Source organism: Kwoniella shandongensis, chromosome 1, assembly GCF_008629635.2.
Source record: "Kwoniella shandongensis chromosome 1, complete sequence".
Classification (NCBI taxonomy): Eukaryota; Fungi; Basidiomycota; class Tremellomycetes; order Tremellales; family Cryptococcaceae; genus Kwoniella; species Kwoniella shandongensis.
The window spans coordinates 1,802,463-1,826,774 of NC_089287.1; the positions used below are offsets into that span (position 1 = coordinate 1,802,463).

The window sequence follows — 24,312 nt, forward strand, 5'->3', positions numbered from 1 at the left end:
GGCGAATTCACGGGAAGGGACCGGTGCCACATTGGCGCCGTACCATACACCAAGTTAACGCAGCCATGGTATATGTCAGCTTAATCGCTTAATCATAGACTGGACGGAGATCGGCCTCTTGCAGACTTGTGGCTCAACACAGAACTCGATGCGATGTGAGCTTGCGCTTTGTCGCCGTTCGCTCGATACTCTGATTTTTTGCCATCGAGTTCCTTCTACCATCGATTACTGTGGACGCGAATCGGGGAGTTGATCCTGATTTGATCTTGCCGCCTCGGCAATTGTGTTACTTATGCGACATCATACGTCTTCATTCCAAAATACACCCATATGCATAGCACAGGTCCGATACCAGATGAACTTCCCAAGGATAACATGGCGATCTTTTGAACGGCGGATTCTATCTGTCGAGAGTCAATACCCAACATTCCGGTTTTACTCTTTGACCTCTCTGATAATCGCAATATCCTGCCCGCCCTTTTCATCATCTATCGCATCATCCTCTTCGTCCATGTCATCTCGTGGGCTCGTCTCATAGTCGAGCATCGCCCGCTGATCATCGGCAAATTGCTCGAAGCCTGCTTGTCGAGCTTCGGTCATGTGTTTAGGAGGGTAGATCTTGCAAATCATTGTGTAGAGCAAGGCAGATGTAACGATCGAGAAGAGCCATCCGATGTAACTGATGAACAACGACATTCTGTCAATCATACGCTACTACACGGGAGATTGGTACTCTCCATACACTCACAAAAGATGGACCACACCGACCGGCATTTTGTGGCCAAATGTCCCTGCGAACCCAGGTAGAGTAGGCGCACACCCTACCCAAAATGCGAGCTGGGCTCTCCAGCTGACTCCGTATGTGTAGTAGTAATGACCAGTCTTCTGCCCTGTGTAAAGGGATGGCACGTGGATGTTCCCTCTTCGCCAGAAATAGTCGGCGCAGGAGATCCTACAACCGATCAGATGGAGATGTCAGTCATGATCTCCTAAGCAGACCCCCCGCGGTGTCACGATTGCTCGCGTTAGACTCACCCAACGATAGGTCCCAGGAAGATGCTATACCCGCTCAAGAAAGTCATGAAAGAAGCTGCAAGACAGAAGCGTCTGAGCGTCATATCAAACACAATGGTGAATGGGGCGACTCACTAGCACTGTTAAGGATGTACCACGGGCAGATGCATAACGCGAGACAATAGGCGAGGAGCTGCCCTCGATTGATGTTGAGGATCTTGGGACAGATAGCTGTAATGTCCGCGCCAAAGGGTATGACCTAGACAAGCGTCATCAGAATTAGGCCCGAGACCATCGATCAAGAGTGTTGCCAGTCGCGCTCACATTCGCAGCTTGGTTCGAGACAAAGATCGAAAGGGTGAACGAGAACGAAACGAGGAAGACCGCGACTGGTATGCAAAACATAGCGTCAGTCCGCTGAGAGTGTAAGGACACATGTCACTCACATCGTACGCCTGGAGTGAAGTGTTTATCGAGGATGGCAGAACACAAGTCCCAAGGGTTCTAAACGAACGGATCGTCAATTCAAAGGCTCTATATCTACACAGGGTTGGGTCCCGACTCACCCAAATGAGTGTACCCCAAGCTGCATAAGTGGATGAAGTGGCAAAAATACCAAGACTGTGCCAGTCCACAGTTCGGTCAGCAGCTGATGTCGTACACGACACAAATACTTCACATACCACGCCACTGCTGTATTCGCGATTGGCAGAGCCAAAAGCTGAGACCAGAACGGAGCCGATCTTGTGGTCGCATATCTCGCCAAGTCAGGCTGGTTCACTTGAGAAGGCGAAGTCTTCCCCATTGCCGAATTGATCGATTTCAACATCATCCAAGCGAGTGTTGAACCTGAGAAACCTTTGATGGTTTTGAAATCTGTGTCACCGTCGGATTTGTGTAAGATCTGAGTATATATGAACAGGCCGATACTGTCATGAAGAGTGCATGATCGCAGGTAAGCCTCTGTATGGTTATGGAATGAGATATGCTGGTCACAGTACCCACACGCAAGGAGGAAGGACAAAGGCTTTGATAGTCCATAACCATCTAGTCTTGTGAATCTTCATGAATAGCAGAGGAAGGGTGATCGCCCTGGGGTGGCACGATTGTCAGGATACCCTATACGTCTCGCTTCTCTGGCAACCCACTCACCAAAAGATCAGAGTCCCTCCTAGATCTGTAACAGTTATCTGACTCTTCACAGGGATCGTATTCGGGATCCTCTTCCACCCGTTTCCGAAAATACATCGGATAATCACACTTGTGAATTTACCACCTTGGTACAGCTGGACGCCAACCCAGACGATACCGGTTCCGCAACGAAGTAGGATAGGGAAAAGAGAACCGAAGACTCCAAAAGAGATACGTTGGTACACTGAAACGCAAAGACCGTCAGCACCATATGGGTCGAGACGAAAGTAAAGGCTCACCTGGATAACCGATGTGATAAGTGGCTCCGAAACGAGAGTTTGCAACGATCGCAATGGCTCCGAGAAGATGAGCGATGAACACGCAGATCTATAGGACCCGACTTTCAGTACAATTTCAATATACCTCGAGAATGGTGTGTATGTCGGGCTGCATAGGCAAGCGACTTACAATGCTTTGCCACGCGGTGAGTCCAGATGCAATCATGGCAGAACCGATTGTCCATACACCCTGTGGGAGAAGCAACGAGTGAAAGACTATCAGCATGTCTCTGCTTGGAGTTCGGGGTATCAATACAACAGCTGCGTGAACTGACCGTTGAAAATCCATATGCCCACCAGAGCATCGCAAAGTTGTACCATCTCCATGTCCTCTCCTCAGGCGGGGTTGGATCCATATGCGCATTTGACCATGTCCACCATCCCGAGTGAGCCTTCGAGAAACCCTCAGACTGTTCGACGAGCAGTGCTAGAAGTGTCGCAGTGTCACTGTCAGCCTTGTACACTACTTGTTTCATAGTAGCTCGATTCGTTTGCTCACCTTTCTTGAACCCTTCTTTCGAGGAGAATGCAGCTTGAGTCGCGACCACCCTCTCACGCAGATAACGTCCTGTTGCCGGTACCTTCATCTTAACGGCTGCCAGGCAAAGCTCGATGGGTATACTGGGCTCTGCGATATATTATGTGGAAAGGACGGGGTAGGTCCGCTGGTGACTGCCTCAGGACAATAGACTTATAAGTATAATAGACCTCAACGAATCAACCGACGAGGTCACTGGTGTTCGAGCCGGGACAACGAAATCTCTTATCACTTGGCATTTTCTTCATTCCTACTGGACGGATCTCACCGCGTCTCATCGCTCAACACCGTAGAAAGGATGCATGATAGCTTATCTCTCACAAGACCGATTTAGGGTGCGTCTAGCCCGAAAAATGGACAATTCGAGGGGAAGACGGAAAGTTCATTCCGACGCTTATCTTTCACGGTGCCTTGGCATTGTTGGACCGGACACCAGATTATTGTTGGCTCGATTACGTGCTATGGGAGAATTCAAAGAGATAGTACTTAGATGAACGACTGATATCTTCCACAACAATCGCATTACTTTTGCAAGGACACTGCTGTGCTGTACTGCTACTCTGTTCCCAAGCCTACAATCTTCTCAACATCGCACACTCACCATGCCTGTCGCGATCCAACCGCCCACGCTCGATATACCTACTATCGACCTCGCCCCCTCATCGGGCAAATCCGATGCAGAACTCGCGGAGACTTTACTTCAAGCCCTCAACACCGTTGGGTTCCTGCATGTACTCAATCCAGGACCCGGATTGACACAAAAAGATGTGAGAGGGATATTCGATGTAGGCTCGAAGCTGTTCGAGGTCCCACTAAAGGAGAAGGAAGCAGTTGGCTTCGATGTAGAGACAGGAGCAGGGCGAGTGAAATCTAAAGATATGAATCCGGCAAGCTGATGTGATTACCTACAGATACACCTCGATGATGGGTCAAACGACCGGTGCAAAAGCCCATCGATTCCGAGGTGATCTAAAAGAGTCATTCTCAATCGGACCTTCCACAATCTCGTCGGTCCCCGCTAACATCCCTGACACGACATTGATCGGTCAGCTCGAAGATTTCCGTCAATCATGTTTCGATTGTGGACTTCGATTGCTCGACTTGTTCACCCTCGCTCTCAAGACGCCGGAAGGAGATCCGAGCTACTTCAGATCAAAGCATACTTATCATAACAATGAGAGTTTGCGATTGATACATTATCCTGCGTTCCCAAGAGCTTCAAAGGACGAAGAGGGTGTACAAGGGAAAAGTACGAACTGGGGAGAACTCAAGATTGGAGAAAAGGATATCCGTGCAGGTGCACATCAGGATTTCGGCTCAGCGCAAGTTGTTTCCCTCCATTCTCACGATCTGTTTAGTTGTCGAGCTGACTTTTGGTGGGATGCACAGAACGTTGCTATTCCAATCACCTCCTACCGAAGCAGGACAACCAACAGCCGTTGAAGGTCTGGAGATCTTCGTAGCGCGACCAGATGGACCCGCAGAGGCTCCTGATGGTAGTGGTAGAAAAGGGTGGTGGATTCCAGCACCTGCACCCAAGGATGTCACAGACGGGGGTAGTATCTTGGTCAATGGTAAGTGATCTGACAGGCACGCCGTGGAGTGCTGTTCCAGGCTGATTGAGACATCACACTAGTTGGCGCAAGTATGGAGATTTGGTCTGGAGGTCAATTCAAAGCCACTTGGCACCGAGTGGTCTGTCCCAATCCGCCCGATCTCGCAGCCGGTCAAGTATTGCCAGGAAGGAAAAGTGTCGTTTTCTTCATGATACCGAATCACGATGTGGTATGTTTCCACCCTTCCTTGTTTGTGCAAAGCCCGTCCGCGAGCTGATTATCGCTACTGGTAGCACCTTACCCCAATCAACAGTGCTGGAAAGCCAGCTGTGGCAGAAGGATGCATGACTAGCGGAGAATTCTTCAGACTTCGTATGGCTCGAGGATATGGAAAGGACGAGGTGACAGCCGGTGACGAGCCAGTCACGGTGAAAGCGTAGCATCGAGTCGCTAGAGCGTAGGCACTTGTAGATATAGCGTGTATGTTATCTTCACCTTAAGTACAAGTACCGGCGGTCCGGCAATATAGACAGGAGTGAGACCAGCATGCGGCATTGCGCTCGATGAACGAGTGGACACCGTCGGGAACCTTCTTGAGTGGTGGATGAGGAGCGCATACGGTTCGATTTCGAAGACATGCGTCGGTCCACACGGTCTCGCTGTTTCCTCGTAGGTGAGGGATGTACCAATAGCCCCTCTGTGAATGAGCCCTCCTATATGTTGTTATGCATTCTGACCTAGATATCGAAGGAGCAGGTTATGCTTATAGCAGAGGGGACCTTCTGACATGACGTGGTATATATTTGGGCATGTACTCATTGATAAGCTTCCATCTACCGTTTGATCCCGCTAGATGTCAAGATTTCCGGTCCACTGTTATATTCAAAATTGTTTTGGTACACTTCTTGAGCTATACATCATCCTTATACTAGCTGTTGCGCCAGAACATTACGCCCAGCAACATGTCCGCTGACAAGGAAATGCTGGCTATGGCTCTACCTGAGAGCTTGGAGAAACTCGCGGATCAGATTGAGCAGCGAGCTTGGGTTTTGGCTGCTCCTCAAGGAGATGAGGTGTTGGCCCAGAAGGCTTTGGCTGTGACCAAGGATATCTTTGATCTTGGTGAGTTTACCATCTCTTTGTGTGATACTGCAATGAGGCGGTACTAAGTGTAGCGTCCTCTTCCTCACAGGTATATCGCTCGAAAGCATCTCTCATCCACATCTGCACCCTTTCATCCTATCCATCCTCGAACCTCCATCTGTCAACCTTCGATCATCCAAAAAGGGCAAAGCCGACTCTCCCGCCCCTGCTGCAGCCGACCCCACTTCCTTCCTCCCCTACACTCCATTGACGGTGCTTACGACCGACGGACTTGATCCGGAACAAGTTTGGGCCCAACTCGAACTTCGTACAGAGGGAATATGTAAAGTCGTGAAAGAAGTCGGGGCCGGGGAACCAAACCCCAACGACGACGACGACGAGGACGACGAGGGAGGAGAAGAGGATGATAGTGATGAAGATATGACGGTGGATGAGTTCAGACAGATGTTGGTCGAAGCGGGAAACAAGAAAGCGGAGAAGATGTCGGATGAGGAGATCATGGAGATGATGGAAGATGAGGACGATGAAGATGCCGACGAGGACGAGGAAGAGATGTCAGTGGAAGAGTTCAGACAGATGTTGGTCGAGAGTGGAGAAAAGGGAGCGGAGAAATTGACAGATGAGGAAATCATGGCTCTCATGGAGGATAGCGAAGATGAAAGCGATGAAGAGGGTGGAGTCAGCTTCAATGATGACGATGATGAGTTCGACGACGACGACGATGAAGATGAGGAGATGGGTTCTGACGAGAACGACGAGTTCGAAGGTTTGGACGGCGAAGAGTCACTTAGTGGCGAGGAAGATGAGGACGAGGAGGAAGACGATGAAGGTGATCTTGACGAAGGTCTGGAAAACGACGACGAAAACGACGACGAAGACGCTCTTTTCGGTGCTGGTCCCTCTCAACCTCGATCCAAATCAAAATCTCATCCTACTCTCGACGACGAGTTCTTCTCCATCGACGACTTCAATCGCCAGACCGAAGAGCTGGAAGCGGGTAGAGTAACCTCTGGACGACTGGGTGGGGATGAGGATGACGAGGAGGAGCTTGGTGATGTCGGCGCGATGATGTTGGGTGGAGCAGCAGACGATGATGGTGAGTGTCTTTCTCCATCCCTCGATAGTGTAGGTTGAGCTTGTTGTGCTGATATTGGGTTTCACAGAGATCACATATGCCGACTTCTTCGAGCCACCAAGAGGGTCATCAAAATCACAGAGCAAGGGTAAAGATAAGAAAGGGAAGGGCAAGGGGAAACCGAAGAAGGGCAAGGCAGTACGATTCGATGAGGATGAGGAGATGGACGATGGTCTCGAAGACGAGGAGGAGGAGCCAGACGTTGCGCGCGGTGTCATGGGTCGAGTCAAGGGCGATTTGTTTGATGATGAGGACGAGGAAGAACAGCCGGAAAAGAAGAGTGAGTTATCGTCTTCTGTATTTGTTGTTGTTGTGCATCACTGATCCCGTTTCCACAGATCTGTCCGCGCACGAGAAACGGCAACAAGCTTTGGCGCAGGAGATCGCTCAGCTAGAAGCCGAAGCGATCGGACCAAAAGATTGGACTTTGTTAGGAGAGGCCTCATCCAAGGCTCGACCGGAAAACTCTTTGCTTGAGGAGAACCTCGATTTCGAACAAATGGGTAAAGTCGTCCCTGTCATCACGGAGGATAGTGTCAAATCGCTTGAGGAAATCATCAAGGCGCGCATTCTGGACGTGAGTTGTTTCATATCTGCTCATGAAATGAGAGCAAGTAACTGACTCTTGCTCGTGTACAGAACAATTTCGATTCGCCTGTCCGAGTCCGAGCGTATGATCCCACACCTTTCTTGCCGTCACGATACTTCGAGCTCCAAGATACTCAGTCGTCCAAATCTCTCGCTCAAATATACGAGGAGGATTACCAGGCCGCTGCGTCGGGCAGCAAAACCGCCGACCCTCGTGATGAGAAGCTGAAGAAAGAGCATGAGGAGATTGACAAGATTTGGGGAGAGATCTGTTACAAGCTTGATGCGCTCAGCAGTCTTAACTTTGTCCCGAAGCAGGTGAGTCTGACATCGTCGTGTCAAAGGATAGTTGCTGACTCCCCTTATAGCCCAAAGCACAAATCACAACTGTTTCCGACCTTCCCACCACTACTATGGAATCTGCTCTCCCCCCCACATCGGCCGCAGCGACAATGCTCGCCCCCGAAGAACTCTTTGCTCCTCCTACCGCCGGGTCTCTCGTCGCTCGGTCCGAGCTCACACCAGAGGAGGCTCAACGTGCTCGTGGCAAGCATCGAAAGGCCAAGAAGGCCGAGAGACGAAAGCTCGGCGATATGGCAGAGCTGTACGGCAAGAAGCGGAAGTCCACGAAGGACGAGAAGGAGGAGGCGTTGAAGGGCCTGGTGAAGAGTGGGAAGGGAGTCACGGTCATTGGAAAGGGAGCAAAGGAGATGGGGAAAGCGCAAAAACGTTTAGCTGGGCCCGAGGAGGGATCCAGAGAGGATGGCAAGAGGTTGAAGCTGTGATCGATAGTTGTTATACATCTTTTGTCGTGTGTGCATGGCGACGATTCTACGTTACATTCATGCATCATCATGTAATCGGTATGGAAAAGTTGTTGACTCTTCGGAAGAAGAGAATTATGCACGGCATGTCACCTTGTGCCTCTCGGCCTCCACATTTAATGACCACGTCGTCGACGACAACACCGCACATCAACACCCTGTGATGTTTTTGATATCAATGTTACATATGGACATTGACATCGTTACAAATACTTCACTCCATACCTGACTGAGCACCTTTGCATTTGTGCTGAACCGATCGCACTGGACAATCAAGTCATCAACCAGTCCAGCATCAACCAGCAAGCATACTGGTAGATTGTTATTGATAAATAACAACATCGCTTACTTTCAATTGACCGATTCGTCCTCCACCCACAACAACAATCCACCAAAGTGTCGTCTCAACAAGCTACCCGAGGACATCACCACCACCATCGTAACAACCAAAGACCACGTTCCGTCTCTCCCTCTTCCTCATCGCCATCACCTGAACCTGAACCGTCTCATTCGCTATATCACGGTATCAACCCCCGTAATCCCAATGGAAATGGGAACGGGGGTGGTCTCGGACTCGGGGTTCCGGGCTCTTCAAACTCGAACGTCGCTTCTCTTTCGACAACCGAGTCGTTGAAGAAAGAACGTCGACGGAGCTCTCATTCTGCCACCAACCCTGCTGGCACCATTGGTGGTGCGTCTGGCAGGGGGATCTACAGTGGTAGTAGTGGAACGCAACGGACACGCGCTTCTAGTAGAGGTGCGCTACCTCGTTTCGTGGACAAAGACAACGGTATCGATGGACAAATACCGGAAACTCCAATAACTGATGGAGGGTTCTCGACACAATATGGAGCGTCGGCCAGTTCGATTGCTGGGATCAGTGAAAGTGAAGATGGAGAGTTCTTGAGAGCTGGTAGGGATACGGAAGTGGACAGGGGTCACAAATTCGATAACAGGAGGAAAGAGCTGGAGCAAAGCGAGAACATACAGCGAGTGTGAGTCTTAGCTGTTACCACAACCCAATCCTATATCAACTGTACTGATTGCTGTTTGGTGTAGAGCTTCACCCACCCCACCACCCGCAGCTAGACTATCTTTCCCGCCTAGGAAACCTACCGCACATGTTCATCATCCCATACCGAGCACCTATTCACTATTCCCCTTGACCGTCGGGTTTCCTCGACCACTGGAGTACGATTGTAAAGGCAAAGGTCGAGGTTTTCATCTCTCCTTTCGACTCACCAGAAAGAGATGCGAGAATGCGATATTGCTCGGGGCTGTGGTTGTAGGGATTTGGAGATTAGGAGTCCAGTGGGAGGAGAAGGCTTTAGCGGGCGGTAAGCTAATTTCCCACTCTTCATCTTCCATAAAGACGGATTAACTGACAAAATACTCACAGAGCTCTCTCTGCTAGTTGGGCTATCGATAGTCTATACTGCACTTCGATTCCATCCTATCCGACCTCGACTTACATCTCCCTTTCCATCGTCGAGCATCGCTCGACCACAATCGCCTTCATTGCCGCCCAGTTCTGTTGGGACGAACCACGTGCGTGAGCGTGTAGCTAGAGGATCTGTCACACATCCTGCAAGTGGTGTATCGGGATCATACTCCACCGGGAGGGAAGAGTTACGGAGAATGCTGTCGGATGAAATTGAACAATTTGGGATCGGCGAGAGGGGCTGTGTTTGGGGGACCGAGGAAAGAGAGTATAGGTGAGTCAGAATCCGACATCAGCAGATCCCGGTGAAGCTGACAGCTCGCCCAGGGAGTGCTTGGACGACGGCATATTTTACGCCTTGTTGTTGGCACCGCTCGTAGCCGCTGCGCTCCTTCATGCTGCTCTGTCCCAGCTCGCTGCGAACCCGTTGTCGCCCATACCCAAAGGCTGGAACATCGAGTTCCCTATGGTTCTTCCTTCTACTCCGATCAAATCAGTGCCGCAATCACCAAGCAATCGTATTCCTACTGACACTATACGAGCTCTATCCGCTTTGGCAACTTCTCGACGAAACCTGGTTCAGCTGTTCACTCTCTGTTCTTTCGTTCTTCTCGTCCACCTTACTCGGACTCTACATCTCGAGCTCAAGCAGGCGAAAGTGAATAAACAACCTACGTCTCAACATGTTTCCGCCCCCTTGGAAAGGGAGAACAGTGAACAGGCAAGGACACAGCAGCCGTCCCCAGCGAGTCTAGCTGGGACTTATTGGTTACGTCGAGGAGAATGGCGACGGACTCGAAGTGTGGTTGGATTCTCCTTCCTTGTCACGGGAGGATGTATCGTTGTGAAGACTGTGACTGCATATATCGGTCGGGGTGTATGGAGTGGTGAGTCATGCCCACAACGAGTCGTACTAATATCACCACAGACATGTCACCCTCAGATATCGTCATCGCAACGCTGTTCTACCAATTCAGTCTCTACGTCTGTGTCAGGCTGGCGCGCAGAGGTTTCACCCTGGGGGAGCTCGCCGTGGTTTGTAACGCTGCTACGGCACTTTTCATGGAAACCGTCAACTTGACGAGAATGAAGGTCAGTTGCTTGAACATATCGCTCGGTAGTGCCCGCTGATACAAGTTGAATGTTTCGTTTCAGATTCGTATACTCCGAACACCTTATATCAAGACGTATCGTCTGCCTACCCCATTGCTCACATTCCAGCTTGCCTTGATCCCGGGCTCTCTGCTGGCCGGCTTCCTTCTTTCCCCTCTGTTGTATCTCTCTCGCAACCTCGCTCAAAAGCCTGCTCATCGACTCCGATTTCCACATGAAAAGTCGGTTCATCGCCGTCTTCTCGCTCTAGGCTTTTATGCCGGTGCAGCACTCGTTTGTGGCGGAATAGTCGGACTTTGGACAAGCTGGTGTTTGGATGGTCGAAACCCATACACTTGGATTGTGTATTGGCTCTTCGAAGGCAGATATGCGTGGTCTCGACCCGTTTTGATCTCCTATTGGGGTGCATTGGCTGCAATCTCAGTAGCAGCTTGGGAACGACAACTGAACAGAGCGAGGAAGCACCGACGATACATAGTCCCTGGGACTTCGGCGAGCCGAAATGAAAGCTCGCCCTCCGTGGCCGGTGGGAATGGGTCTTCCAGTGGGAACGGAGGAGGAACATCACAGGAGAGACTGGGGGGAGTCGCGACGCAGATGATGGACGCTGCGGATCAGAGGATGCCGACTCTGTCAGTGAACGCGAGGAGGAAATCGTTCCATGCCCTAGCGGTGATCATGTTCGTTCCAGGTATAGCCTTTGACGTAAGTGCCCATACCCAAATCTCGCTCAGTAACAGATCAATCCTCGCTGACGATATACATCCAGCCCGCATTCACTCACCTGTCATTCTCCGTTGCGTTTGCCGCTTTCAACTTTGCAGAGTACATTCGGTATTTCGCGCTCTGGCCATTTGGGGTCTCTGTCCATCTTTTCCTCAACGAGTTTCTGGATCATAAAGATTCCGGAACGGCGATTCTTAGTCATTTTTATCTGTTGGCGGGATGTGCTTCACCTTTGTGGTTGGAAGGGTAAGTCGTTCACGAATCGAAGTAATTTCTTGGCTAAACAAGACCGATTCGGTAGTCCAAGTGAGATCCTAGCGTTTTTCGGGGTGCTATCGTTGGGAGTTGGCGATGCCCTTGTGAGTAGAAATTGGTGTAGCTTCTCAACAACATCGCAAGCTGATCTCATTCTTGTTACTCCACCTAGGCATCCATCGTTGGAAGGCGAATCGGACGAGTGCGATGGAGTATAGCTTCTGGCAAGACTGTGGAAGGCAGCGTAGCCTTCTTCTTCTCGATGCTGCTTTGTTCAGCCCTACTATGGGCATTCGGCCTGGTCGAGGCGTTCATAGTGAGTCACGTAATACATATCTGAGGGATTCTGTGCTAATCATGGAGATGGCTATATAGTTCACGCCATATACTATCGCTACAGTTCTGGCGACTTTGCTCGAAGCGTTCTCGGCCCAGAATGACAATTTGATTTTGCCGATGTATGGTTGGGCGATAGGGACGTTGTTGGGCGTGTAGTAGAGGGGGGGGGGGAAAGTGGATGTTAACGACAAGAATGATGATGATAGGATACGATGAATAGCCTTGTCGGTACTTTCGTATGCTTGTGTCGGAACCTCGCATCACCCTTCAACCAGTACAATGCTGTGAACATGTCTGCCCTATCGTTCTCACTTAACCATGTCCGCGTGCTGCCGTCCGCTTCACGGATCTTCAACGTTGAGTCCGAACCCTCTCATCCTTTCAAGTAACCACCACATCGGAGTAGCGTATGTGATATCCACTCCTTGGGCGTTCAAGGCACCGGCAGTGAGGATACCACAGACACGTCCACTTCTGTCGATGACTGTCGCGCCAGAGTCACCGCGACCAGAAAATGGGGGTACGAAGTGTTCTCCACGACGTGCGACGACGGTCACTATGGGTAGCTCCCGCGTCCAAGCATTGTCGAAGTCGAGTCGGACGAATGACTGGGGTGACCAAGTGACTCCGACAGACAGCCCAGTCGTCGCTCCTCGTTTAAGAACTGCCAACTCGCCTGCTGTCAGCTCGCGGCGAGGGACGACTCCCGATATCGGCAGAACATCGCCGGGTCGTAGTGAAGCTAGTTGCGGTTCCAGGTGCAAGTGACCTCGTGCGAGACTCCGATCTCTGTCGTCACGAAGATTGAGTTCGTTTGGGAGGCGCTGATGTCCGGACTTCTCGTGACTGACCAGAATGAGGCCCCAATCTTCCGTGTACTCATACTCTCCGACGTGCGGAGCACGAGGAGGGTAGGCAAATACGTGTCCAAGAACTTGCTTCTCCTTCCTACTCCAATCGCGAACCAAGACCTCCTTCAACTTCGTCAAGGCATTATACTCCGCACTTGCCCTATCCCATTTCTGTCCTGCTTCGAGCAAAAGATCGCCGGTTTCCGTACTCATCTGCTCCGAATAGTTATCCATTTCCGCCTTCGCGCTGACGATCGAATCTTGCAGATTGCCCAGATGACGCTGATACGACGCGTTGTCGTATATCGACACTTCGGGTCCGAGCAGTGTATTTGGTCTCAGAGAATTCGCAGCCGATGTAGCGAGTACGTGTCCCGCAGTCAGCAGCAAATTTGCTTCGCGCTCATTGCTACCGTGAAGATAGATACCGCCTGTGCCAAGACTGTGAGGAGTATCGCGGGACGAGATTGGGGTGCCAATGCTTGAGCAGAACGGGTCTGCATAACGAGTAGCTGTAGAGCTCCATGAGGTGGCGTCAAGCAGAGCAGGCTCGGTCAAGAGCTCAATGTTGGTTTCTCGGATTTCGACAGCGACGTCGGCGATTCCGTTGGCGAAGAGGATTGCTTGGCTCGAGCGGATTACCTCGACGCCTGCCTCAGACGACATCGATCCTGGTGCCACTCCGATCCAGAGGATATTTGGCGCATCTTCTTGCAATTCGCCGATTCTGACGAAGTCAAAGCAAACTGCTCCTCTCGCCAATTCGTCGAGAGCTTTGCATTGAGCGGGCACGATGTGTGTCTCCCAGATGGAGGAGATGGGGTGATTTAGAGAGGGAGGAAATATGTGCTTGGACCTAGGATGCGTGTCGGGCGGCACCCAGTCTCGAGCAATAGAGGAGGCTACGAGACGAGGACAGCTCGGTAGCCCATAGTAATAGTACTGCTCGATATCTCGAGGCAAGGCATCAGCCATCGGCAAGTCGAGAATCGGTATCGAGGGCACAGAGCGATCGTTCAATAATTCTCGAGATGAACGAGAAGAGATGGGAGAGACGGCAGCCTGACTAACCCAGAGCAGATGAGTGAAGTCCATCATGACGTTAAATAGCGTGTGCGTACTCACATATTCGGAGATTCGAATGGTAGCCTTGACATTGTAGCGGTAGCCCGAGCGACCTCTTCCGAAGATGCATGGCTTCGATTGGTGGAACGCGACGAAGGAGAGCTTGGTCTTGAAAGGTTGCTGGAGCTTTCATTAGGAGCTTTCATTAGGGATATTGGACATGCTGGCTTCTGGATTATTGGCGAGCCTGAATTGAATGCAGTGAAGATGTGAGAAAGTGGCGAGAGCGGATGTGAATGAGAATGACAAAGTTGAATGATGGGAATTCCGTTGCACTCTATTTTATATATCTCGAGGATGATGAAACTGACTGCTCGGCAACAGTAACCGAAGGTGGAGGTGTGACTTGCTCGTACCACCAGAGTTATTTCGAGCGGATAATAAAGTGGATGACCGATCATCCAGAGATAAGCATCAAATTCAAAACCTCGATCTTCAATATCTATCTTACCTCCTCACATATATATCGATCACTGCCTATCATGCTACCTCCCCCTTTCAACTTTCCAAAGTGGCTCGATGAGAATTCGCACTTGTTAAGACCGCCTGTTGGTGAGTTGTGAGATTGGGTTGACAGCTTAGCACGGTATCGAATGCTGATTAAGCACTCTTACCATTCCTTCTCTGGTACTATATTTATCGACCTGATCACACCGTGTTGTGATCCAAAACGCACTTCCTCATCTTCCGATCAATTACTCACCTTCGCAATCCCACCACCAATTTTAATCACGATGACTCGCCTCGACCCATCCATCTGTTTATTACATCACCCTTCGCCTCGCTCACGACACCTCGCTCATCGCTGTAGGTAACAAATGCATGTACAAAGGCGAAAACTTCATCGTCATGATCGTCGGTGGTCCGAACACACGAGTCGATTTCCACGTCAACACTACCGAAGAGTGGTTTTATCAATACAAGGGAGCGATGACGCTCAAGGTGGTTGATGAGGGGAAGATTAGGGATATCATAATTGGAGAAGGGGATATGTTCCTCTTACCTGGTGAGTAGATGTCTCACCACTATTGCCCTTTCCCTTCATCTTCCTCCATTTGGAAATGCACATTGGCATTCTGTATCTGCTTGGTATTTGCCTCGTTGTCTACTCTACTTGAGCATGCGGTTGATGGACAAGAAGGGCAAACGCTGACTTCCTCATTACATCCCCTAGCAAACACCCCCCACTCACCTCGGAGAGTAGCAGACACTATCGGCGTCGTACTGGAAATGGTCAGACCGGGCGATGCTATCGGTGAGTCTGTACTACACTTGGCGATTGTGCCTAACAAACTGACCAATTACCACGCCATGTTCAGACAAAATGAAATGGTTCTGTCCTAATCCGAAACACGGAGACGAGCTCGTCTTAATCCAAGAAGTCACATTCCATTGTTCGGATCTGGATACGCAGCTCAAGCCTGTGATCGAGAAGTGGATGAAAGAGTCCGAGTGGAGGACATGTAAGCAGTGTGGGGAGGTGGCACCGGCCAAGTAGAGCGGGAGATGGGGGAAAGGGTTGTTGTAGACTGGCAAGCAGGCGGGGGTTATAGAGAGATTTATAATGGTTGTGCAAGTAGTAGAGATAGCATTACTCATGGGAAGGGAAGGTGGTGGTGTATTGCATATATTAAGAATGAAAGGAATGCTACATTGAAACGTCACGGGTTCTGGCACTACTCTTCTCCATCTCCTATGCTACGTTGTCCCTTCAGACTCCTTCCCCACTTTGCCCTACAGCGCTACGAGACCCGGCTCACAACAACCTCGCCATCGCTCTCTTTCTCTCTTCCTCCCTTTCCCTTTCCTCCACCACACTCTCCTCCTCCTCTCCACCTACCACCCCGACTTTCTGCAACACCTTCTCCACTACCAAGGGTAAGATCCTCTCCCTCTCCCTCTTCTCTCTCAATCGGGCACGACGACGTTCGATCCGGTATTTGGCAAGTTTGTCCTCTAGCTCGGCGATGCGGGTTTCAGCTTCCGAGAGGGATTTGGAGTGGGAGAGGTAGGTACGGAGTAAGGATAGTGAGAGGAAGAGAGTCGTTGAGATCAAAAAGATGGGCAACATGGCTATTGGCGACCGGACACAAAGACAGATCATTAGTGCTATCCTTGACGTCTTAGAAGCCGAACAGGACGTTTGTGTCGAAGGGGAAATGAAAGACCATAATCACTACACATACCCGGAACGATCTCCCTGTACCACACAGCATGGGCACTCGGCTTCTTCGGACTAGGCGGACGAGGATGAGCATGAAGGTGCGAAGGATGGGAAGTGGTATGAGTGACATGATGACCCGCTCCTGAAGTGCCACCGCTCGTGCTGGTCGGTCGATTTCGGAAGATCGAAGAGTGGAAAGATCGTGGAAGGGAGGGTTGTGTCGACGGTAGAGTCCTCGGTAAGGCGAACAGTCGCAGTGAATTGCGGTTGAGGGACATGTTGAGTGGTTTGTATGAGCTGCAACGCTCTGCTGTAGGTTTCGATGAAATGAGTTTGGACAGAGATTAGTGACGACTATGCTCGCTGTGACAAGTAGCCTTTTAAGACGGTTAGCCAATCGTCCCGGTCGACGACGGGCGTTCTTACTACGAGCAGCGGTTGCTTATCAGTGTTACGTAACATCAATACAACCCACGACCAAAAAGTCTCGAGCGTCCTTTCAACCTGCTGCATTCCACCTTTTCGACTCACAACTACCCACAACTCTCCCCTTCCTTCCTTGCTCTTCTGACCCAACCTATACATGCTTTCTACTCTTATACAACCGATAAGAAGAACAGCACGTACCACATTCCTCTCGACCACTCTTTTCACCAAAACTTACTCAACAACAAACATCATGTCCTCCGCTGTGACTGACGCGACCATCCTTGAACGACTGAAGCAACTTCAGATCAATCATGCCGAAGTGATCTCCCACGCACCCGTCAAGGGATCCGCCGAATGGAAAGCCGAACTTTCCATATCTTCGCCTACGTTGTCCGAGACTCTTCTCACCAAGACGTTGTTGTTCAAGCCCAAAACTGCGAAATCGGCGACTCCTACTCCTGTTATGGTCTTTGCTCAAGATACAACCGAGACTCCCTCAGCTGCGATTGGTAAACTCCTCGAATTGAAAGAACTTCGACTCGCCTCTGAAGACTTGATCAAGGAGGTCCTCCCCTCTGCCGCTACAAAGGATGACGTTTCGGCTCTCGCTCTTCCTAAACCCGTTCCTCAAACCCTTCACCTCATCTTAGATGCTGCTCTCGCTCAATCAGAGGAACAACATGCCGTCCACCTCACCGCCTCATCCACCACTGTCCTCCTCAAGGGATCAGATATCAAGTCATACCTCGACAGTCTTTTGGAGAACGGAGAAGGTGTCAAGGTCGTTGACTTTGCAGAGCTCAAAGCGTCTGCCCCCGCCCCTGCTGAGAAGAAGCCTGCTGCGTGAGTGCCTATCTTTCCACTATATCAGCTGTTGCAGCGTCATTATTTTTGAGAGCTTCCCAGCTGACGATGAGCCTTTCAGTCCCAAGGAGAAGAAGCCTGCCGCTGCCGCCGCTTCTACTGGCCCTGAAGACGACAAATACGAGATGGCTATCCGATTCAAGAAGGAGGAAGATTTCTCCGGATGGTACACTGATGTGAGCTCGGATCGGTCTACTTAATCAGAGTCGCAGGAAGCTGACGATCCCATACAGGTCCTGCTCAAGGGACAAATGATCGACTACTACGACATCTCAGGTTGTTACATTCTCCGTCCTTGGTCTTACTCCATCTGGCAAACCATTCAAAGTGAGCTAGCTGTCACCGAGCTGCCAAGTCCGACGTAGCTGACATATCGCCGCAGACTGGTTCGATGACGAGATCAAGAAGCTCGGTGTCAACGACTGTTACTTCCCCATGTTCGTTTCCAGAGCGAGATTGGAGAAGGAGAAGGACCACATCGAGGGTTTCGCCCCCGAGGTCGCATGGGTCACAAAGGCGTGAGTGTTAGCAATGCATTGAAGGGTGAACTTGACTGATACTTGTTACAGCGGAAAGTCTGACCTTGAAGAGCACATCGCTATCCGACCTACCTCTGAGACTGTCATGTACCCTGGTGAGCTTATCGGGTGTGGTCATTTCGGCTAAGCTGACGCTTCACCACAGCATATGCCAAATGGATCAACTCTCACCGAGATCTCCCCCTTAAACTCAACCAGTGGAACTCAGTCGTTCGATGGGAGTTCAAGAACCCTCGTAAGTCTTTCTCACTAGCACGACCCTATCTATATTCGTCCATGCTAATTGTCGCGCAGAGCCTTTCCTCCGAACTCGAGAGTTCTTGTGGCAAGAAGGTCACACTGCTTTCCTCGAAAAGGCCGAGGCCGACAAGGAAGTCTTGGACATCTTGAAGCTCTACCAAGCCGTCTACCAGGACTTGCTCGCCGTCCCCGTCATCCCCGGAAAGAAGTCTGAGAACGAGAAATTCGCCGGTGGTGACTACACCACCACTGTTGAGGGTTTCATTCCTACTTCTGGTCGAGGTATCCAAGGTGCCACTTCCCATCACCTCGGACAAAACTTCTCCAAGATGTTCGACATCACCGTGCAGTCGCCCGTCAAGTCCGATGACAGATTATACGTCTACCAAAACTCTTGGGGTTTGTCCACCCGAACGATCGGTGTCATGGTCATGACCCACGGAGATGACCAAGGTTTGGTCCTCCCTCCTCGAGTGGCCTTGCAACAGGTCGTTGTCGTCCCTGTCGGTCTTAGCAAGGTCGAGGGCAAGAACCAGGCCATCTACGACGCGTGCTTGAACTTGGAGCGAGAGTTGGTTGCCGCTGGTATCCGAGCCAAGGCAGACTTGAGAGAAGGCTACACTCCTGGATGGAAGTTCAACGATTGGGAGTTGCAGGTGAGCACGGTGATTCCTCGTAGATGGCTTCGGGCCAATTGCTGATATATCTTGATTCGCAGGGTGTCCCTCTCCGACTCGAACTTGGCCCCAAAGATATCGCTGCCAACTCCACTCTCTCCGTCCGACGATACGACAACTTCAAGACTCCCTTGCCCCTTGCCGACATCGCCAACCGAGTCCGAACATACCTCACCGAGATTCAGGCATCCATGTTGGCTCGTGCTACCGAGACCTTTGACAGCCGACTCAAGACTGTCACCAACTGGGACGATATTGTGCCCACTTTGGACGCGAAGAACGTCTTGGTCTTGCCTTGGTGTGAGGACTCTCAATGTGAGGACGACATCAAGGAGCGAAGCAAGGGACAGTGAGTGTGGTGTCGTAAAATCTGGTTTTCAGGTTGTGCAAAGCTGACAACGACGGTCTGTTTCTTCAGAGCTACTCATGGTGTCGCCGAGGACTCAAAGGCCCCTTCAGCAGGTGCCAAGTCATTGTGTATCCCCTTCGACCAGAAGAGATTCGGTCCCTTCCCCGATGGCGAGGAGCAGAAGTGTGTGCAATGTGGGAAGAAGGCCAAGAGCTGGACCTTGTTCGGCAGGAGTGAGTTGTGGTGTGCTATCAACGAGTTTCAGTTGCTAATGACATCTGCGTGCTTTAGGTTACTAGACGTGATAATTCGTTTAGATGGGTGGTGTTGTAGAGTAGAAGACTGTGGTGAAGGGGTCTTGCACATAATGCATGGGGTGGAGAACGACATGCATGGAGAGATTGATACAGAGCAGGCTGCAGGTAAGCAACAATAGTGGCATTTGAGGACAAGGAGCAGCATGATCCGGTCCAGTTCTAACCGCTGCAATACGAGTGCGACTTTCGCTCTCTTTTGAAACAAGAAGCCGATGACTTTTGACTTGTTCCGAGCGGTCTCTCTTCCGGCCGGACCTTGAACAAGTGACATGATCCGACCGGTTGAAATTACCCTAAAACCTCCACTTTGTCGCATCTCCCACCGCCCACTACCACTGACCGAGTGCAGTATTTTTATCATCATGTCCAATAACCATGATAAGCAAAAGTTAGCACATGTTCAGTGGAACAGTCACGTATGCTCTCCATGGGATGATGCGCTCAGATGGTGTGATCGTTGTCTTGAGGACAAAGGGATATAAGACTGGAGGCGGAAGGGGTACTTCTACTTCTCCATCTGTTTAAGATAATTTATATTCACGATACGACAAAGTAAACTATACATCCGCCTTCCTGCCTATCTGCGTATCTGCGCATATAATCATAATTTACCTTTGACACTCTCGCACCACTGAACGGTATATAGCTTACCGACCGAACGATCAAATCGCTTCTCAAGTCAAACTCGCCCATAGTTGAAAACACAATGTCATCCTCATCTTCAGCTCCTGAATCACTCTCCTCTTCACCCGCCTCTTCCGTCCCTCCCACATTCACAACCACCACCGCCACCACCACTCATAACGGGACCGTGAACGTGTCCCGACCCAAAGTTTTGTTCATTGGCGATTATTCTGGATGTGACGATGTTGATGAAGAGATAAGAAAGGTAGCGGAGGTACATACTCTCCCTAGAACGGGGTACGAAGAGACTGCAGAGTTGATAAGGAAGAAAGTGGAGGTAGAGGGGGAATTCGTAGCTTTCGGAGTGAGTCATCAATCACTTAGTATACCAAGATAGAGCCAAACACAAGATATTTTGGATGTTTGAAAGTGAATTATCGACGCTGACAATTATCTTCCTTGTTGCCTTTGTTGTACGCAGGGACTATTCCTCGTCTCGCACAACTTCCCACCGAAATGGGATATAGGACTTTTGGGTCCGCTCGCACCTTCCTGCAAGCTATACGTAGGACCTGGAGCTGGATACGATAAGGTTGATATTGACTGGCTCAGCAGCACGTAAGTTGCGTTTCCCTTTACTTTTCAATGGATTATCTCAAGCGAAGAGATTGGGGTTTCGGGACGATGTGTGTTTGGAAGGGTAGACACTGACTTGTTACCGTTCTCTTTGTCTAGCGGTGCTATGTACGCCAACTCACCTACGGCAGTTGGACAACGTACTGCCGACGGAGCATTAATGCTCACCCTTGCAGCGATGCGAGGTGTGACTCCCCAAGTGAGTTTGGCCAAGTTGTAAAGATCGACTTTCACCATATTGACTTTGACTTTGATGGTAGGACCTCTCTGTGCGTGCGGGTAAATGGAGAGATTTGAGCGTACGAACGGTCGATTGGAGGACCGCCCAGGTGAGTATATCGTGAATTTGAGTGACACGCAATTAGTCGATGTTGATCATTCATGCGACTGTAGATCGGGATCATCGGCCTCGGTTCTATCGGTACTAGACTAGCCACCCTTCTCACCTCTATCGGAGCCACCAAAATCTCCTACAACTCTCGTCGTCCTTCACCTACCGCCCAACCATCTTGGACATACTATCAATCACTCGACGAACTATTCGCCACCTCGGACGTGATCATACTCACTTGTCCGCTCACACCTGCCACGCATGGGATGATAGGGAAGGAAGCCTTTGGGAAGATGAAAGATGGTGTGGTGTTGGTCAACGTTAGTAGGGGTCAGGTGGTTGTGGAATCTGAGCTGGTAGACGCTTTGGAGAGTGGTAAAGGTGGGTCCTGTTTTGTAGCGGCTAAATATGAAGGGTGCGAAGGCAAAAGCTGATTGGATCTTTTTCTCGTTTGTTTAGTACGAAGAGCGGCACTCGATGTCTTTGAGAACGAACCAGAAGTCCACCCTGGTCTACTCAAGAACCCCAACGTGGTGAGTATATCATTCCGCCATCCATATTCGTTGCACATCAACTTACGATATCCCATTTCTTCCCCGCGCACAGACACTCTCCCCTCACGTGGCCCCTGCTCCTGACACGATGGGACAATCTATGAACGGAGAAGTGATCGAGAACATACTTGAGTTCTTGAAAACGGGAATGCCGTTGACTCCTGTCAATCTGGATCAGTTGGAGAAGAACGGGTTTCTCGTAGGAAAGCAGACCGTTGCGCAGTAGGTATGGCAGTGGCAGTAGCTGTTGGTTTTTGAGGGTCAGGAGGTATTTTAGGTTTCGGTAGTAATGAGTAATGATAGTTTATCGGATCGAGTGATCGTCATGACAAGTTCAGTATTTTATATCTTGGGGTTTTGATGAATAGATGCGATTGATATTTCTTGAAAAATAAAACAGTGAAACTTAACAACGACAGTTGCTCCAATCAGCCGATCTTGGTCGCGAAGTATCAGTATCAGTGACAGCGCATAGTAAATATAACTGAGGTCAGTTCTCAGGCTCGTCAGCGTGTTCCGTTGGCGACTCGAGCTATAAACCCAAAAGTGCGAGAGCGATTATAGCAGTACTCGTACAGTTCAGCGCATCTCTATCACTCCTGCATGACGATGATATTCGCATCGCAGATCCCTATCAAACATATATATCTCTCTACAATTGTTGAATTCGTTGCGAAAACTTGTCTCGGAAGTTGGTATCTGTGCGAAGCAAAGAGACATATCAGCATGAGAATCCGTATGACTTATCACCGGAACAAGCGACAGGGCATCGTCAAGCGTATTGCTGATTCCACCATGCTGTAGGGGACTAAGGGCGGAACTTGACACTCACAAGCATTCATGATGGTTTGTTCGTTGATGACGATATCTGTCGTGTCGGCTTTTGGTCGGGATACTCGGGAAGCGATCGCTGCGGCGTCTGTCTCGAGGATTACTCTGAGGGAGGGGAGATGGCGAATTAGTAAAGCTAGACGGGAAACTTCTTATGCTGCTTTCTCCTCAAGGTCCCTCCTTCGTCCAACTTTCCACTAGACCGCGCAAACGAGGCCAAGAGTTCTACGCCTAACGTTCTTGGTGGGAGGTCCGCGCTGTGCCGCCGTCCGCACTCGACTGATGCACAACACACAGTCTGTGCTCATGCGCAACACCTCGCCATGCCGTTCGCTGAAAACCCCACTCACCCATCATCGACCGTCTCATCCGCTGCCAACAAGATCATATCCAGTCCTTCCAATACATTTCTCTTCTCCACCGATCCTCTCAATAAGAGGTTGACAGCGTCGAAGAAGGCGTTGAGCGTTTGATTCAACATCAGCTCGTTTGATGTTGAGAGTGGACCAACGAGGATGAAATGCAGGTCAACGACGGATCGAGTGAGGATGATATGTGGTGGAAGGGGGTGGATCTCGCCTGGAACAAGCAATAGATAACAAATATCAGCATACTGACAGTATACAAGTACAATGTGTAAGACAACTTGGCGGCACACCAGGAAGGACATTCGGTTCACTCACCACCACCTCTTCTGATCTTCTCAAACACACTCTTCTCAAATGCTTTTTGTTCCTTCAACGTCGTCAAGCCTCCCATACCCGGTCCACCGGGTCCCACGCCCAGTTCGGCAGCTATACCGGTACCTGGTGCTGTCTGATGTGGTGGATTGTAATATTTGGCAAGGACGCGTTGACCGTCCGAGTCGAGGATGAGGAGCGCGGTCACGGTGTAAAGGGATAAGTTGGACTGTGAGGTTGAATATCAGCTGGGGACGGTAGATCACTGAGAAGATGGGGGCGGACATCCACGATATGGGTGAGGAAGGCTTACCATTTTGCCGATGGTTGAGTCTAAGTGTCTATATCCTAGCATACCATATACAACAACATAACATCTTGTTGGAGGTGAGCATGCATTCGCGCGTTCTCCCTCCACGAGGTCCATTACAGTTGACATGTTTAGGCTCCGAGGGCAATCTGAAAGGCTACCAGAAAAAGGCATGCAACAATGGGATAAAATGAATTAAATTGATCTCCCAGATAATATCCATCTCACGCAACCGAATTTCCCCTTGCACCATTTCTTTTTTGGGTTTTTTTTTCCACCCGTCGGTTTTTGTAACTTAAGTGTAAATAGGGAGTTGTCCAAGTGCGTCATATGGTAAACCATCTCCCCCTCCCTCTGTGTCGTCATTTCTCCATCACACACTCCTTTTCGTACTTTTCACTGCTTGTCCTATACAACAACAACCTTCGTCATACCCATCGTCACTGCAAAGCTCCTCGTCGTTCACACCGAATAGCGGGAATCTACATCTACTGCTTACTCAACGTGAGTACCTTAACCTTTTTAAATCCTTTCATTAATGAGGACCGTGGATGGATGGATGGATGGATGCGATACCTACACCCATCCTTTTGGAATCTAAAGGAAAATCCCGCTTTGTCATCATCCCAATCGTGGTTGTCACCATGTTGATCACATTCCTCATCACCTCTCAACTCGCATGAAATGAT

General features: G+C 50.2%; 10 protein-coding genes across 10 annotated transcripts; 6 read left to right on the forward strand and 4 right to left on the reverse strand.

Annotated features, from left to right (window-relative positions):
• Window positions 1-435: 435 nt before the first annotated feature.
• On the reverse strand, window positions 436-3,070 carry CI109_100653 (uncharacterized protein; the record flags this gene model as incomplete). The annotated part of the gene is made up of 14 exons (XM_032004587.1): window positions 436-679; window positions 749-952; window positions 1,036-1,090; window positions 1,150-1,273; window positions 1,339-1,403; window positions 1,461-1,518; window positions 1,581-1,635; window positions 1,698-1,943; window positions 2,020-2,106; window positions 2,167-2,389; window positions 2,445-2,532; window positions 2,614-2,673; window positions 2,759-2,910; window positions 2,983-3,070. 14 exons carry the CDS (start codon window positions 3,068-3,070, stop codon window positions 436-438), a joined length of 1,749 nt encoding a protein of 582 aa, XP_031861065.1.
• Window positions 3,071-3,374: 304 nt separating this feature from the next.
• Window positions 3,375-5,017, forward strand: CI109_100654 (uncharacterized protein; the record flags this gene model as incomplete). The annotated part of the gene is made up of 6 exons (XM_065966817.1): window positions 3,375-3,427; window positions 3,593-3,880; window positions 3,933-4,318; window positions 4,380-4,595; window positions 4,658-4,806; window positions 4,871-5,017. The coding sequence occupies 6 exons, from the start codon at window positions 3,375-3,377 to the stop codon at window positions 5,015-5,017; spliced, it is 1,239 nt and encodes a 412-aa protein (XP_065822889.1).
• Window positions 5,018-5,539: 522 nt separating this feature from the next.
• CI109_100655 (uncharacterized protein) lies at window positions 5,540-8,189 on the forward strand (the record flags this gene model as incomplete). The annotated part of the gene is made up of 6 exons (XM_065966818.1): window positions 5,540-5,699; window positions 5,770-6,777; window positions 6,845-7,096; window positions 7,155-7,393; window positions 7,456-7,722; window positions 7,773-8,189. 6 exons carry the CDS (start codon window positions 5,540-5,542, stop codon window positions 8,187-8,189), a joined length of 2,343 nt encoding a protein of 780 aa, XP_065822890.1.
• A 158-nt stretch (window positions 8,190-8,347) lies between these two features.
• On the forward strand, window positions 8,348-12,258 carry CI109_100656 (uncharacterized protein; the record flags this gene model as incomplete). Its single annotated transcript, XM_065966819.1, has 11 exons — window positions 8,348-8,388; window positions 8,681-9,223; window positions 9,288-9,565; window positions 9,628-9,943; window positions 9,997-10,556; window positions 10,613-10,761; window positions 10,825-11,487; window positions 11,552-11,754; window positions 11,810-11,867; window positions 11,936-12,079; window positions 12,139-12,258. 11 exons carry the CDS (start codon window positions 8,348-8,350, stop codon window positions 12,256-12,258), a joined length of 3,075 nt encoding a protein of 1,024 aa, XP_065822891.1.
• Window positions 12,259-12,443: 185 nt separating this feature from the next.
• Window positions 12,444-14,479, reverse strand: CI109_100657 (uncharacterized protein; the record flags this gene model as incomplete). Its single annotated transcript, XM_032004584.2, has 2 exons — window positions 12,444-14,019; window positions 14,079-14,479. The coding sequence occupies 2 exons, from the start codon at window positions 14,477-14,479 to the stop codon at window positions 12,444-12,446; spliced, it is 1,977 nt and encodes a 658-aa protein (XP_031861062.2).
• Window positions 14,480-14,560: 81 nt separating this feature from the next.
• On the forward strand, window positions 14,561-15,576 carry CI109_100658 (3-hydroxyanthranilate 3,4-dioxygenase; the record flags this gene model as incomplete). The annotated part of the gene is made up of 4 exons (XM_032004583.1): window positions 14,561-14,630; window positions 14,890-15,084; window positions 15,253-15,333; window positions 15,398-15,576. 4 exons carry the CDS (start codon window positions 14,561-14,563, stop codon window positions 15,574-15,576), a joined length of 525 nt encoding a protein of 174 aa, XP_031861061.1.
• A 258-nt stretch (window positions 15,577-15,834) lies between these two features.
• On the reverse strand, window positions 15,835-16,520 carry CI109_100659 (uncharacterized protein; the record flags this gene model as incomplete). Its single annotated transcript, XM_032004582.1, has 2 exons — window positions 15,835-16,151; window positions 16,265-16,520. 2 exons carry the CDS (start codon window positions 16,518-16,520, stop codon window positions 15,835-15,837), a joined length of 573 nt encoding a protein of 190 aa, XP_031861060.1.
• A 401-nt stretch (window positions 16,521-16,921) lies between these two features.
• On the forward strand, window positions 16,922-19,639 carry CI109_100660 (proline-tRNA ligase; the record flags this gene model as incomplete). Its single annotated transcript, XM_032004581.1, has 10 exons — window positions 16,922-17,514; window positions 17,597-17,711; window positions 17,769-17,862; window positions 17,918-18,053; window positions 18,105-18,169; window positions 18,220-18,309; window positions 18,369-18,970; window positions 19,033-19,340; window positions 19,410-19,573; window positions 19,632-19,639. The coding sequence occupies 10 exons, from the start codon at window positions 16,922-16,924 to the stop codon at window positions 19,637-19,639; spliced, it is 2,175 nt and encodes a 724-aa protein (XP_031861059.1).
• A 724-nt stretch (window positions 19,640-20,363) lies between these two features.
• Window positions 20,364-22,028, forward strand: CI109_100661 (uncharacterized protein; the record flags this gene model as incomplete). The annotated part of the gene is made up of 7 exons (XM_032004580.1): window positions 20,364-20,645; window positions 20,763-20,899; window positions 21,017-21,116; window positions 21,178-21,246; window positions 21,311-21,629; window positions 21,708-21,781; window positions 21,855-22,028. The coding sequence occupies 7 exons, from the start codon at window positions 20,364-20,366 to the stop codon at window positions 22,026-22,028; spliced, it is 1,155 nt and encodes a 384-aa protein (XP_031861058.1).
• Window positions 22,029-22,454: 426 nt separating this feature from the next.
• On the reverse strand, window positions 22,455-23,629 carry CI109_100662 (uncharacterized protein; the record flags this gene model as incomplete). The annotated part of the gene is made up of 5 exons (XM_032004579.1): window positions 22,455-22,501; window positions 22,635-22,738; window positions 22,984-23,212; window positions 23,317-23,542; window positions 23,627-23,629. The coding sequence occupies 5 exons, from the start codon at window positions 23,627-23,629 to the stop codon at window positions 22,455-22,457; spliced, it is 609 nt and encodes a 202-aa protein (XP_031861057.1).
• Window positions 23,630-24,312: the final 683 nt, after the last annotated feature.